This window comes from Oncorhynchus mykiss, chromosome 16, assembly GCF_057628025.1.
Source record: "Oncorhynchus mykiss isolate SJ-2025 chromosome 16, ASM5762802v1, whole genome shotgun sequence".
Classification (NCBI taxonomy): Eukaryota; Metazoa; Chordata; class Actinopteri; order Salmoniformes; family Salmonidae; genus Oncorhynchus; species Oncorhynchus mykiss.
The window spans coordinates 36,369,480-36,381,419 of NC_143037.1; the positions used below are offsets into that span (position 1 = coordinate 36,369,480).

The window sequence follows — 11,940 nt, forward strand, 5'->3', positions numbered from 1 at the left end:
TTTCACAGAAATACTTATTATAAATGTCGATGAAAATACAATTCTTAGACATGGAAATATAGATATACCTCTCCTTAATACAACCGCTGTGTCAGATTTCAAAAGAACTTTACGGAAAAAGCAAACCATGCAATAATCTGAGACGGTGCTCAGAAAAAAAAATATCCGCCGTGTTGATCAGAAATCACATTATAAATATTCCCTTACCTTTGATGATCTTCATCAGAATGCACTCCCAGGAATCGCGGTTCCACAATAAATGCTTATTTGTGCGATAATGTCCATTATTTATGTCCAAGTAGCTACTTTAGTTTAGTACACAAATCCAAACGCTTGTGCAGGTCCATCCGAACATCGGACAAAAACTTTTTGAAGTTATATTACAGGTCGAAGAAACTTGTCAAACTAAGTATAGAATTTATCTTTAGGATGTTATCATAAATCTTCAATAAAGTTCCAACCGGAGAATTCCTATGTCTGTCTGTAGGAAATCCATGGAACGCATGTCGCTATCATGTGAAATGCGCGTGACCAGGACCTGGCCAGACCAGGACCAGACCACTGACTCAAAGAGCTCCCATCCGGCTCCACTTTATTTGATTTTATTTTTTATTTCACCTTTATTTAACCAGGTAGGCTAGTTGAGAAGAAGTTCTCATTTGCAACTGCGACCTGGCCAAGATAAAGCATAGCAGTGTGAACAGACAACACAGAGTTACACATGGAGTAAACAATTAACAAGTCAATAACACAGTAGAAAAAAAGAGTCTATATACATTGTGTGCAAAAGGCATGAGGAGGTAGGCGAATAATTACAATTTTGCAGATTAACACACTAGAAGCCTCATTCAAGTTTCTAAAGACGGTTGACATCTAGTGGAAGCCCTAGGAAGTGCAACTTTATCCATATCCCACTGTGTATTTAATAGGGGCTGGGTTGAAAATCGACCAACCTCCGATTTCTCACTTCCTGTTTGGATTTCTTCTCAGGTTTTTGCCTGCCATATGAGTTCTGTTATACTCACAGACATCATTTAAACAGTTTTAGAAACGTCTAACTTCTAAACTTCTAGTGTTTACTCTGGGCACCTTTCATCCAAGCTACTCAATACTGCCCCTGCAGCCATAAGAAGTTAATGCGTTTGAGCCAGTCAGTTGTTGTGTTGTGACAAGGTAGGGGTATTAGCCCCATTTGGTAAAAGATCAAGTTCATATTATGGCAAGAATAATCAGAGAAATGACAGTCTGTTACCTTTTACATGAAGGTCAGTCAATCTGGAAAATTAAGAACTTTGAAAGTTTCAAGTGCAGTTGCAAAAACCATTAAGTGCAATGATGAAACTGGCTCTCATGAGGACTGCCACGGGAGAGGATAAGTTCATTAGAGTTACCATCCTCAGAATGGATGGTAAGTTCAAGTAACAGACATCTCAACATCAACTGTTCTGAGGAGACTGCATGAATCAGGCCTTCATGGTCGAATTGCAGCAAAGAAACCACCACTAAAGGACACCAATAAGAAGAAGATATTTGCTTGGGCCAAGAAACTCGAGCAATGGACCTTAGACCGGTGGAAATCTGTCCTTTGGTCGGAGTCTCATTTTGAGATATTTGGTTCCAACCGCCGTGTCTTTTTGAGATGTAGAGTAGATAAGCGGATCTCTGCATGTGTGGTTCCCACCATAAAGCATGGAGGGGGAGGTGTGATGGGGTGCTTTAATGGTGACACTGTCTGTGATTTATTTACAATTCAAGGCACACTTAACCAGCATTGTTACCACAGCATTTTGCAGCGATACACCATCCCATCTGGTTTTCAATTAGTCCCACTATCATTTCATTTTCAACAGGACAATGACACAAAACACACCTCCAGGCTGTGTAAGGGCTATTTGACCAAGTAGGAGAGTGATGGAATGCTGCATCAGATGACATGGCCTCCACAATCACCCAACTTCAACCCAAATTAGATGGTTTGGGATGAGTTGAGCCTACAAGTGCTCAGCATATGTGGGAACTCCAAGACTGTTGAAAAATCATTCCAGGTGAAGCTGGTTGAGAATGCCAAGAGTGTGCAAAGGGTTGCTACTTTGAAGAATCTCAAATTTAAAATGTATTTTGATTTAATAAATGTTTGATTAATACATGATTCCATGTGTTATTTCATAGTTTTGATGTCTTCACTATTATTTTACAATGTAGAAATAGTGAAAGAAGAACCTACTCATTCAAGGGTTTGAGTCAACACTTTACTGGTACTGTATATATATATATATTTTTTTAACTTGGTGGGGTCTTGACTGACTGTTGCAAGTTAGAATAGAATACACAGGGTGCAATTTTGAAACTTGGTTGTGCATCAGCAGTTTTTCACTTATGTCAGTCAGTCACTCAATTAGCCCATGTCAGCTAACATTGTTTTAATTGGCCTCTAGACTAACTTAACAATTATCTAAACTTAGTAATTTTGGTTGAATTACCGGCCGGGGGGTCCCCATTTGTTTTTGTTAGACAGTCTTACTCAGATTTCATATTCAAAACTGCAAACATTTCTCTCTACCCTTGGCAAAATGTGTTCAATGGTAGGAAATTTGCTGTAAAACAGCAAATTTTCTTCTCCGCCCCATGGCAAAATGTATAGAATTGTTGCAAACGTGCTTAGAAACTGTAACATTTTCTTTATGCCCCATGGCAAAATGTGTAGAATTGCATGATATTAACTCTAAAGCAAAAATAAATTATCCGCTTTCGAATATATTTTCAATGACCGAAAATATTGTATGTTCAGCTGTTTGAAGCTGGTGTACAAAACCGACAAGTAAAAGACACAAACAAAACTTAAGAACGGGAAGCATAGAAATAACACACACAGAACCGATTTACAGCTTCCTAGACTCCCTTTCAATGAGCGACAGATCTATATTTGGTCTGGTCGCCTAAAAAGTTACATACTGCAGCTTTAAAACTATGGGGAGGTCATGTATTTTTTGCTTTGACATACCATTGAATACGGTTCCTCTGTTTCATAGATCGGGGATGAGAAGTCTATTCTGCCCCCTAAGCTTCAAGATGAAATACTGCAGGCACTAAGAAACAGGAAAGAAAAATCCAGTGAGTAGTTTCATATATAAAAAAGCTGATTATCCAAAATGATGTGTTGCATGGGGTATTCTTTCACGAAGTGTCCAGAGATTATCACACTTTTGCACCTGCAGTACCACATCAGGTGTTCAGATAGACATACTTTGGCACAATTCAAATGTGATATGAATACATGCCTTTTATTAACTGTAACCTCTGAAAATACAGGTGCCTGACAAAATAAATGAAGAACTTGAGTAAATGAGGGATACAAAGTATATTGAAAGTAGGTGCTTCCACACAGGTGTGGTTCCTGAGTTATTTAAGCAATTAAAACATTCCATCATGCTTAGGGGTCATGTATAAAAATGTCCAGTTGCCCATCTGACTTTTTGAGAGGTCTCAAAGGAGCATAGGGGGTTTAAAGTTGGTTCCAGTCACTAGATCTCAACCCAATTGAACGCTTGTGGGAGATTCTAGAGTGGCGCCTGAGATGGCGTTTTCCACCACCATCAACAAAACATTAAATTCTGGAATTTCTCATGGACGAATGGAGTTCCAGACACGTGCAGAATCTATGCCAAGGTGCATTGAAGCTTTTCTGGTGGCTCGTGGTGCCCCAACGCCCTATTAAGACACTTTGTCTTTACGTTGGTATATCCTTTATTTTGGCAGTTGCCTTTAGATTGCTTTATGCTTTCTTTGATCTTTTCGAAGTAATGAGAGGTTAAGGAAAATTAGCATGTGTCATCATAGTAACACAAACTGGTGGAAGGTCAATGTGATGCCTTACTGTGGTACTGGAGAGCCAGAGTGTTATGGCTCATGAGCACTCCCAAATGACACCCCTCTGAGGAACCACCTGGACCGTGTGTGTACCATTTCCCCCTCAGCTGTGGAGGAGCTGAACAGCGTGGTCTTGGAAGCCTTCCTGCCCTTCTTCGTGAAGACTGTTGGCCATTTTGATTTGTACGTGACGCGGAACAGCAGGGGCCAGCCGGGGGTGTTCCAGAGCAGAGCCTTCTACAAGGCCATCAAGTCCAAGACCACGCGGCACTTTGTCAAGAAGTTCCTCCAGACCCAGATGTTTGACCTGTTTATCCAGGAGGTGGAGCAGCAGCCAGCGAGCCCCCAGCAAGGTGCGTGTGCGAGGGAGAGTTTATTTAAATTATACATACTTACATAACCGAACAGTATTTGAAAGATGCTACTTATGTGTTAGAAACCATTTCTGAAGTTGTTTACCATGGTAATGAAGCCAGCTTGTTCCTGGGGTATATGTTTGCTTATCATAAAGGAGTAAATTAATCATCTACTCCTTTTTTTTTTTTTTCAGGAATTTTCCACAAAAAGATTGTTGAATACCAGGAACAGAAGAAAAAAGAGAAGGCGAAGAAGAGACACTAAGTATGAATACACTGTAAACGAGGCCATGATATTACATTTACATGTGTCATTTAGCAGACGCTATTATCCAGAGCGACTTAGTTTGTGCATTCATCTTAAGATATATGTGGTTGTCCCACCTAGCCATCTCTGTCATAGTAAGTGCATTATAGTTGCCATCAGCCAAGTCAGTGGTAGTATGGGGGTGGGGGATCTTTGACTGGGCTTAAAAGGGAGGTGGTAGATAGGGGTGCTCGGGTTGGGGTGTAGGGTAGAGCATAGCCTAGTGGTAGGGAGGGGCAGTTCCTCTTGTTGCTCCATAGGCAAGTACCATGGTCTTGTAGTGGAGGCAAACTTCAACTGGAAGCCAGTGGCGTGTGCAGGGTGACATGGGTGAACTTGGGAAGGTTGTATATCATGCAGCGTTCGGGATAGGTTGCAGGTGTTTGATGCGGGGAACACAGCCCACAGTGCGTTGCAGTAGTCCAGACAGGAGATGACAAGTGCCTGGATTAGCACCTGCCCCCCTTCCTGCGTGAGGTAGGGTCGCACTCTACGGATGTCGAGTACGACCGAGACACTGCTTGGATGTTTGCAGAGAATGACAGGGTGTTGTCCAGGGTCACGCCAAGATTCTTTGCACTCCGGGCGGGGGACACCGTGGAGTTGTCAACCATGAAAGGAGAGGTCTTGGAGCGGGAAGGCCTTCCCTGGTAGGAAGAGTAGCTCTGTCTTGTTGAGGTTGAGCTCGAGGTGATTGTGTGTGTATATAAGGGATTTACTGTAGATGTGTGATAATATCTAGATTTTTAGATGTAGATGTAAATATTGGAAGTGAATAGTGTAGTTTATTGTATATAAAAAATACATGTTTTACTATTGTATTTTGTTTTTCCTATTTTTCTCACAAATTTCAATCTTCTCTCATCGATGCAACTTCAACGGGCTTGAGAGAGGCAAAGGTGGAGTCATGCGTCCTCTTAAACATGACCCGCCTAACCGCGCTCCTTAACACCCGCCAGCTTAACCCGGAAGCCAGCCGCAACAGGAGGAAACACCGCCCATCTGGCGACCGGGATCAGTCTGCTGGCACCCGGCCCGCCACAAGAAGTCACTAGAGCGCGATGGGCCAAGTAAAGCCCCCCCTGCCAAACCCTCCCCTAAACCTGACGACGCTGGGCCAATTGTGAGCCATCCTATGGGACTCTCGGCCACGGCCAGTTGTGGCACAGCCCCTCGGGAGGCCCAGTTTGATTTATTTATCTGTATGTGAGCAAGAGTTTGTGTGAGAGGGGTTGGGGTAACAGTGGGTATTTTTAATGTGCTGCTACTGTATAAAATGATACACTGAACAAAAATATAAACATAACATGTAAATTGTTGGTCCCATGTTTCATGAGCTGAAATAAATAAACCCTAGGAATGTTCCATACACACACAAAGTGTATTTCTGTCAAGTTTTGTGCACAAATATGTTTACATCCCTTTTAGTGAGCATTTCTCCTTTGCTAAGAAAATCCATCCACCTGACAGGTGTGGCATTTCAAGATGCTGTTTAAATATTTATTTTTATATGAACTGTAACTCAGTAAAATCTTTAGAAATTGTTTTATATTTTTGTTCAATATAGATGGTTGACAAGACTAGATTCAGAATTAGTGTTCGCTTCAGTCAGTTACCATCTGAACCTGCTACGATCAATTAGATGAAGCAAAATCAAGTTTTTTTATGACCCTTTACTACTGCTTTCCAGTTTTTCAGTTCTGTTCAAGAAATATGTTGCCAAGTAAAATATCAACAGGTTAACTGTGTGTGTGTGTGTGTACAAAAAAATCCCTCTGATTTATTTGTGGAAAAGTACAACAGCAGAAATTTGGTAGCATCAAAACTGTACATTACAGATATAAAAAAGGCAAACTGGACTTAAAAAGAAATAATGTTTTTACCACCAAATGGAAGAATACTGACTGAAGCAGGGACAGACTACCTGGACTGGTCCAATAAGGAAAAACAAATGTTACATTGCAGAGGGACATCTGGGAATGCTGTCTTTATTTTTACAGAAACGTGGCTGAAGGACAATACTCAACTGTGCTATTCAACCGTTCAATCCATTTTCCATTATGAATCGAACGGCGGCTTATGGTGAGAGTAAGGTAGAAGTGTATGCTTCCAGATCAACATTTCCTGGTGTACCGAAGTTGAAAACATCTCTAGCTCCTGTTCACATGACCTGGAGTTTCTGATGCTAAAATGTCTCCCTCTCAGATGAGCTTAACACATTCTATGCTTGCTTCGAGGCAGACAATGCCAAGCCTGTCCCAGGCTGTCGTCCCCACTTGCTTCAAGGAGACCACCATCATCCCAGTGCCCAAGAAAACCAAGGTGAGATGCCCAAATGACTATCCTGTCGTCGCACTCACCCCGGTCATCATGAAGTGCTTTGAGAGACTGGTCATGGCCCACAAGGCCAGCATGCCAGGCACACTGGAACCACTCGAATTTGACTACCACTCCAAAAGATCCATGGAAGATGCCATTTCCATCGCTATTCACACGGACCTAACTAGGGCTTTTGCAGTGACTGCATTACCGCCACACCGGCAGTCATGAGTCATGACCCGTTGAGCCACGGTAATCTCCTTTTATGCACGCTGGACATGTTAGTAGTACCCAACTCACTAATGATCATCAGGTCGCTAATGGCCTATTACTCGGGGCTCTATTGTCCCTCTAACCACTCTGACATAAATGTAAATGCATTTGAAAATCACATCAAAAACTTGTCATCAAAACATTGTGCTTTTAAAACTCACTGTGATTGATCAATTTGAAAAAGTTCAACACAGGGTTGAAACCGAGTGGTTAACATTGTGGATGTTGTTTCAAAGCTTAACACAAAGAAATGGATAGTGCCTTCTAAAGTGATGATTCATTCAAAACACCCATATGCATATTAGAACACACAGGCCGATATATTACCCCCCCCCCCCCCCTCCACAAAAATAAACAATTAAAATAATGATCTGCTTTTATACAATACATTGCCTACCGGCATGGCATATTACAGAAGGCAGAAAAATAAAAAGGATTTAATTGAGTTAGCCTACAGAACATTATAGTGAATTTGTATTTTGAAAAGCCTAGTAATAGGGCATTCTTTATATTTTCATAATTAATAGACTGACACATTAACTTTGGCTACAGAATATCTCACCACCGTGCGTATCTATCTCCTCCCCTCTTGCCTTCATTGCTTTCTACAGCGTGTCGAGAGAGGCTGTCAACAGTTTAATGAAAGATGTTTTGTTGATGTTCCCGAACAGATTTCACTGTTTCCCAAATTAAACACTGGGTAACTGCAGGAACAGGGCTGGAGAGCCCATGGCATACATAGTTTGGGGGGAATGTCACTTGTGCATGGCGAAATAACCTGAGTAGGAGGTGGGAAAGTGGCCTCCATTCCTATAGAGGGCCTATGGATGACATGTCTCTTGCCCCTGTTCCCGCCCATTATGGGCCATTCTAAATCTAAACAAAATGTACATATTAGTAAAGACGAGATTAAATTGAGAATATTCTGATGTGTGAAATAATGATCGCTGGAGAAAACCGAGCACAAGCTTATTTTGCAACTTTCTCAAATAATTGATAGCTTATAGTTGCATCAAGCAGCCCATAAGTATTTTGATTTCTAAGGTTTGTATCATGCACAACTAAAGTTGCCAAATAACAAAAAAAATAGCATATAGGACTTGTTTCAAATGCGAACTTTTTCGCTCAACAGCCAATTCATATGCGCACCAATGGCATTTTGAGCCCCACCTGTTTAGCTAAAAAATAAATATACAGTTCAAGTCGGAAGTTTACATACACCTTACAGGCTGACCACCGCTCGCTTGCGCTCGCATTGCAAAAATAAATGTTGATATCCATGTTATTCAATTATTGGACACACTGCTCGCGCGCGTCAACGAGCGTCTGCGTTGCCACGGCAAAATAGAAGTCATTCCTATTTCTGACACAGACCGCGCTGCAAGTCCTGCTTCTCCCATCTCCTCATTTGTTTATAGAAGCAGGTTCCCACGTGGCATCTCCTCATTGGTTATACCCAAGTGGGAAAGACTAAATGTTTTGCCGGTCATCGTGGTAATACTATGAAAGTTTAGATGCCAATCATCATATAAGTTCAAAGATGAAAAAGCCTGGGAGGAGGAGAGATGACTAGAAACGATGTGGTTGACCGTTTTATGTGTGGATTAATTGTCGGAGTAGAAGTCCTTGTGCATTTCCGGTAAAATAACTTGATGTTTATATCCCAGGACAAATTAGCTAGCAACAGCACGCTAGCTAAATAGAACAAATTAGCTAGCAAGTGCAAGCTAACTAGCTAAATTGCCTTAATATTTAATGCTTTTCGACCTGTCCCCAAATTAATGTAATTGGTTCAGAGTTAGTATTGATATTTTAACCTGTGTGTCGTGATCGCGTTTGGTGTAGGGGGACAAAATATATTTATGCACGATGGCGCGCGCAGACAGTTTGGGTTCCGTGTCAGCCAACTACATTTAAACTCAGTTTTTCACAATTCCTGACATTTAATCCTAGTAAAAATTACCTGTCTTAGGTCAGTTAGGATCACCACTTTATTTTAAGAATGTGAAATGTCAGAATAATAGCAGTGATTTATTTAAGCTTTTATTTCTTTAATCACATTCCCAGTGGGTAAGACGTTTACATATGCTCAATTAGTATTTGGTAGCATTGCCAATAATTGTTTAACTTGGGTCAAACTTTTCAGGTAGCCTTCCACAAGCTTCCCACAATAAGTTGGGTGAATTTTCATCCTTTTGTGATGGCCACTCCAATACCTTGACATTGTTGTCCTTAAGCCATTTTGCCACAACTTTGGAAGTATGCTTGGGGTCATTGTCCATTTGGAAGACCCATTTGCAACCAAGCTTTAACTTCCTGACGGATGTCTTGAGATGTTGCTTCTATGTATCCACATAATTTTCCCTACCTCATGATGCCATCTACAGTGCCTTGCGAAAGTTTTCGGCCCCCTTGAACTTTGCGACCTTTTGCCACATTTCAGGCTTCAAACATAAAGATATAAAACTGTATTTTTTTGTGAAGAATCAACAACAAGTGGGACACAATCATGAAGTGGAACGACATTTATTGGATATTTCAAACTTTTTTAACAAATCAAAAACTGAAAAATTGGGCGTGCAAAATTATTCAGCCCCTTTACTTTTAGTGCAGCAAACTCTCTCCAGAAGTTCAGTGAGGATCTCTGAATGATCCAATGTTGACCTAAATGACTAATGATGATAAATACAATCCACCTGTGTGTAATCAAGTCTCCGTATAAATGCACCTGCACTGTGATAGTCTCAGAGGTCCGTTAAAAGCGCAGAGAGCATCATGAAGAACAAGGAACACACCAGGCAGTTCCGAGATACTGTTGTGAAGAAGTTTAAAGCCGGATTTGGATACAAAAAGATTTCCCAAGCTTTAAACATCCCAAGGAGCACTGTACAAGCGATAATATTGAAATGGAAGGAGTATCAGGCCACCGCAAATCTACCAAGACCTGGCCGTCCCTCTAAACCTTCAGCTCATACAAGGAGAAGACTGATCAGAGATGCAGCCAAGAGGCCCATGATCACTCTGGATGAACTGCAGAGATCTACAGCTGAGGTGGGAGACTCTGTCCATAGGACAACAATCAGTTGTATAATGCACAAATCTGGCCTTTATGGAAGAGTGGCAAGAAGAAAGCCATTTCTTAAAGATATCCATAAAAAGTGTTGTTTAAAGTGTGCCACAAGCCACCTGGGAGACACACCAAACATGTGGAAGAAGGTGCTCTGGTCAGATGAAACCAAAATTGAACTTTTTGGCAACAATGCAAAATGTTATGTTTGGCGTAAAAGCAACACAGCTGAACACACCATCCCCACTGTCAAACATGGTGGTGGCAGCATCATGGTTTGGGTCTGCTTTTCTTCAGCAGGGACAGGGAAGATGGTTAAAATTGATGGGAAGATGGATGGAGCCAAATACAGGACCATTCTGGAAGAAAACCTGATGGAGTCTGCAAAAGACCTGAGACTGGGACGGAGATTTGTCTTCCAACAAGACAATGATCCAAAACATAAAGCAAAATCTACAATGGAATGGTTCAAAAATAAACATATCCAGGTGTTAGAATGGCCAAGTCAAAGTCCAGACCTGAATCCAATCGAGAATCTGTGGAAAGAACTGAAAACTGCTGTTCACAAATGCTCTCCATCCAACCTCACTGAGCTCGAGCTGTTTTGCAAGGAGGAATGGGAAAAAATGTCAGTCTCTCGATGTGCAAAACTGATAGAGACATACCCCAAGCGACTTACAGCTGTAATCGCAGCAAAAGGTGGCGCTACAAAGTATTAACTTAAGGGGGCTGAATAATTTTGCACGCCCAATTTTTCAGTTTTTGATTTGTTAAAAAAGTTTGAAATATCCAATAAATGTCGTTCCACTTCATGATTGAGTCCCACTTGTTGTTGATTCTTCACAAAAAAATACAGTTTTATATCTTTATGTTTGAAGCCTGAAATGTGGCAAAAGGTCGCAAAATTCAAGGGGGCCGAATACTTTTGTGAAGTGCACCAGTCCCTCCTGCAGCAAAGCACCCCCACAACATGATGCTGCCACCCCCGTGCTTCATGGTTTGGATGGTGTTCTTCAGGCTTGCATGCCTCCCCCTACGATCATTGTCCCCATGTGCAGTTGCAAACCGTAGTCTTGCTTTTTATGGCGGTTTTGGAGCAGTGGCTTCTTCCTTGCTGAGCGGCCTTTCAGGTTTTCGATATTGGACTCGTTTTACAGATACTTTTGTACCTGTTTCTTCCAGCATCTTCACAAGGTCCTTTGCTGCTGTTCTGGGATTGATTTTCACTTTTCACACCAAAGTACGTTCATCTCTAGGAGACAGAACGTGTCTCCTTACTGAGCGGTATGCCGGCTGCGTGGTCCCATGGTGTTTATACAGGGAGAGCTAGAAAGTTCAAGCGCCTTGGGTGCTGCCATAGATTTACAATAGAAGTGCCCATATAAGAAGGCTCAAGGTCATTGGCCGCAGATAAAATAACTTCAAATCACGTTATATCTACCTTAGTTTTGGACTGATCATGTCAACATCATACTTTCAAAATCTTAGCTAGAAAGCTATTATAGATAAAACGTATCAGTGTTCATCAGCCATTGGACATAAACATAACACAAAAAAATTGGGTGGTTTGGAAAGAGAATACGTATTCATTGACTACAGCTCAGCACCATAGTGTCCACAAAAATCATCACGAAGCTAAGGACCCTGGGACTTTACACCTCCCTCTGCAACTGGATCCTGGACTTCCTGATGGGCCGCCCACAGGTGGTAAGGGTAGGCAACAAAACATCTGCCATGCAGATGCCATCCTC

At 41.6% G+C, this 11,940-nt stretch overlaps 1 protein-coding gene across 6 annotated transcripts in view; it reads left to right on the plus strand.

Moving 5' to 3' along the window:
- The window catches only part of LOC110491855 (DENN domain-containing protein 2D), a 28,815-nt gene extending 22,906 nt beyond the window's left edge, over positions 1 to 5,909 (plus strand). For 3 of the 6 annotated variants that reach the window (XM_090202587.1, XM_090202589.1, XM_090202590.1), the window contains 4 exons: positions 3,030 to 3,111; positions 3,975 to 4,220; positions 4,418 to 4,488; positions 5,420 to 5,909. In XM_090202587.1, the coding sequence (XP_090058713.1) occupies positions 3,030 to 3,111; positions 3,975 to 4,220; positions 4,418 to 4,488 (399 nt within the window). In that variant the 3' untranslated portion in view covers positions 5,420 to 5,909. Of the gene's footprint in view, positions 1 to 3,029; positions 3,112 to 3,974; positions 4,221 to 4,417 lie in introns of all 6 variants that reach the window. The other 3 variants (XR_016487232.1, XM_021565668.3, XR_016487231.1) reach the window with 3 other exon arrangements.
- The last annotated feature ends 6,031 nt before the right edge of the window (positions 5,910 to 11,940 follow it).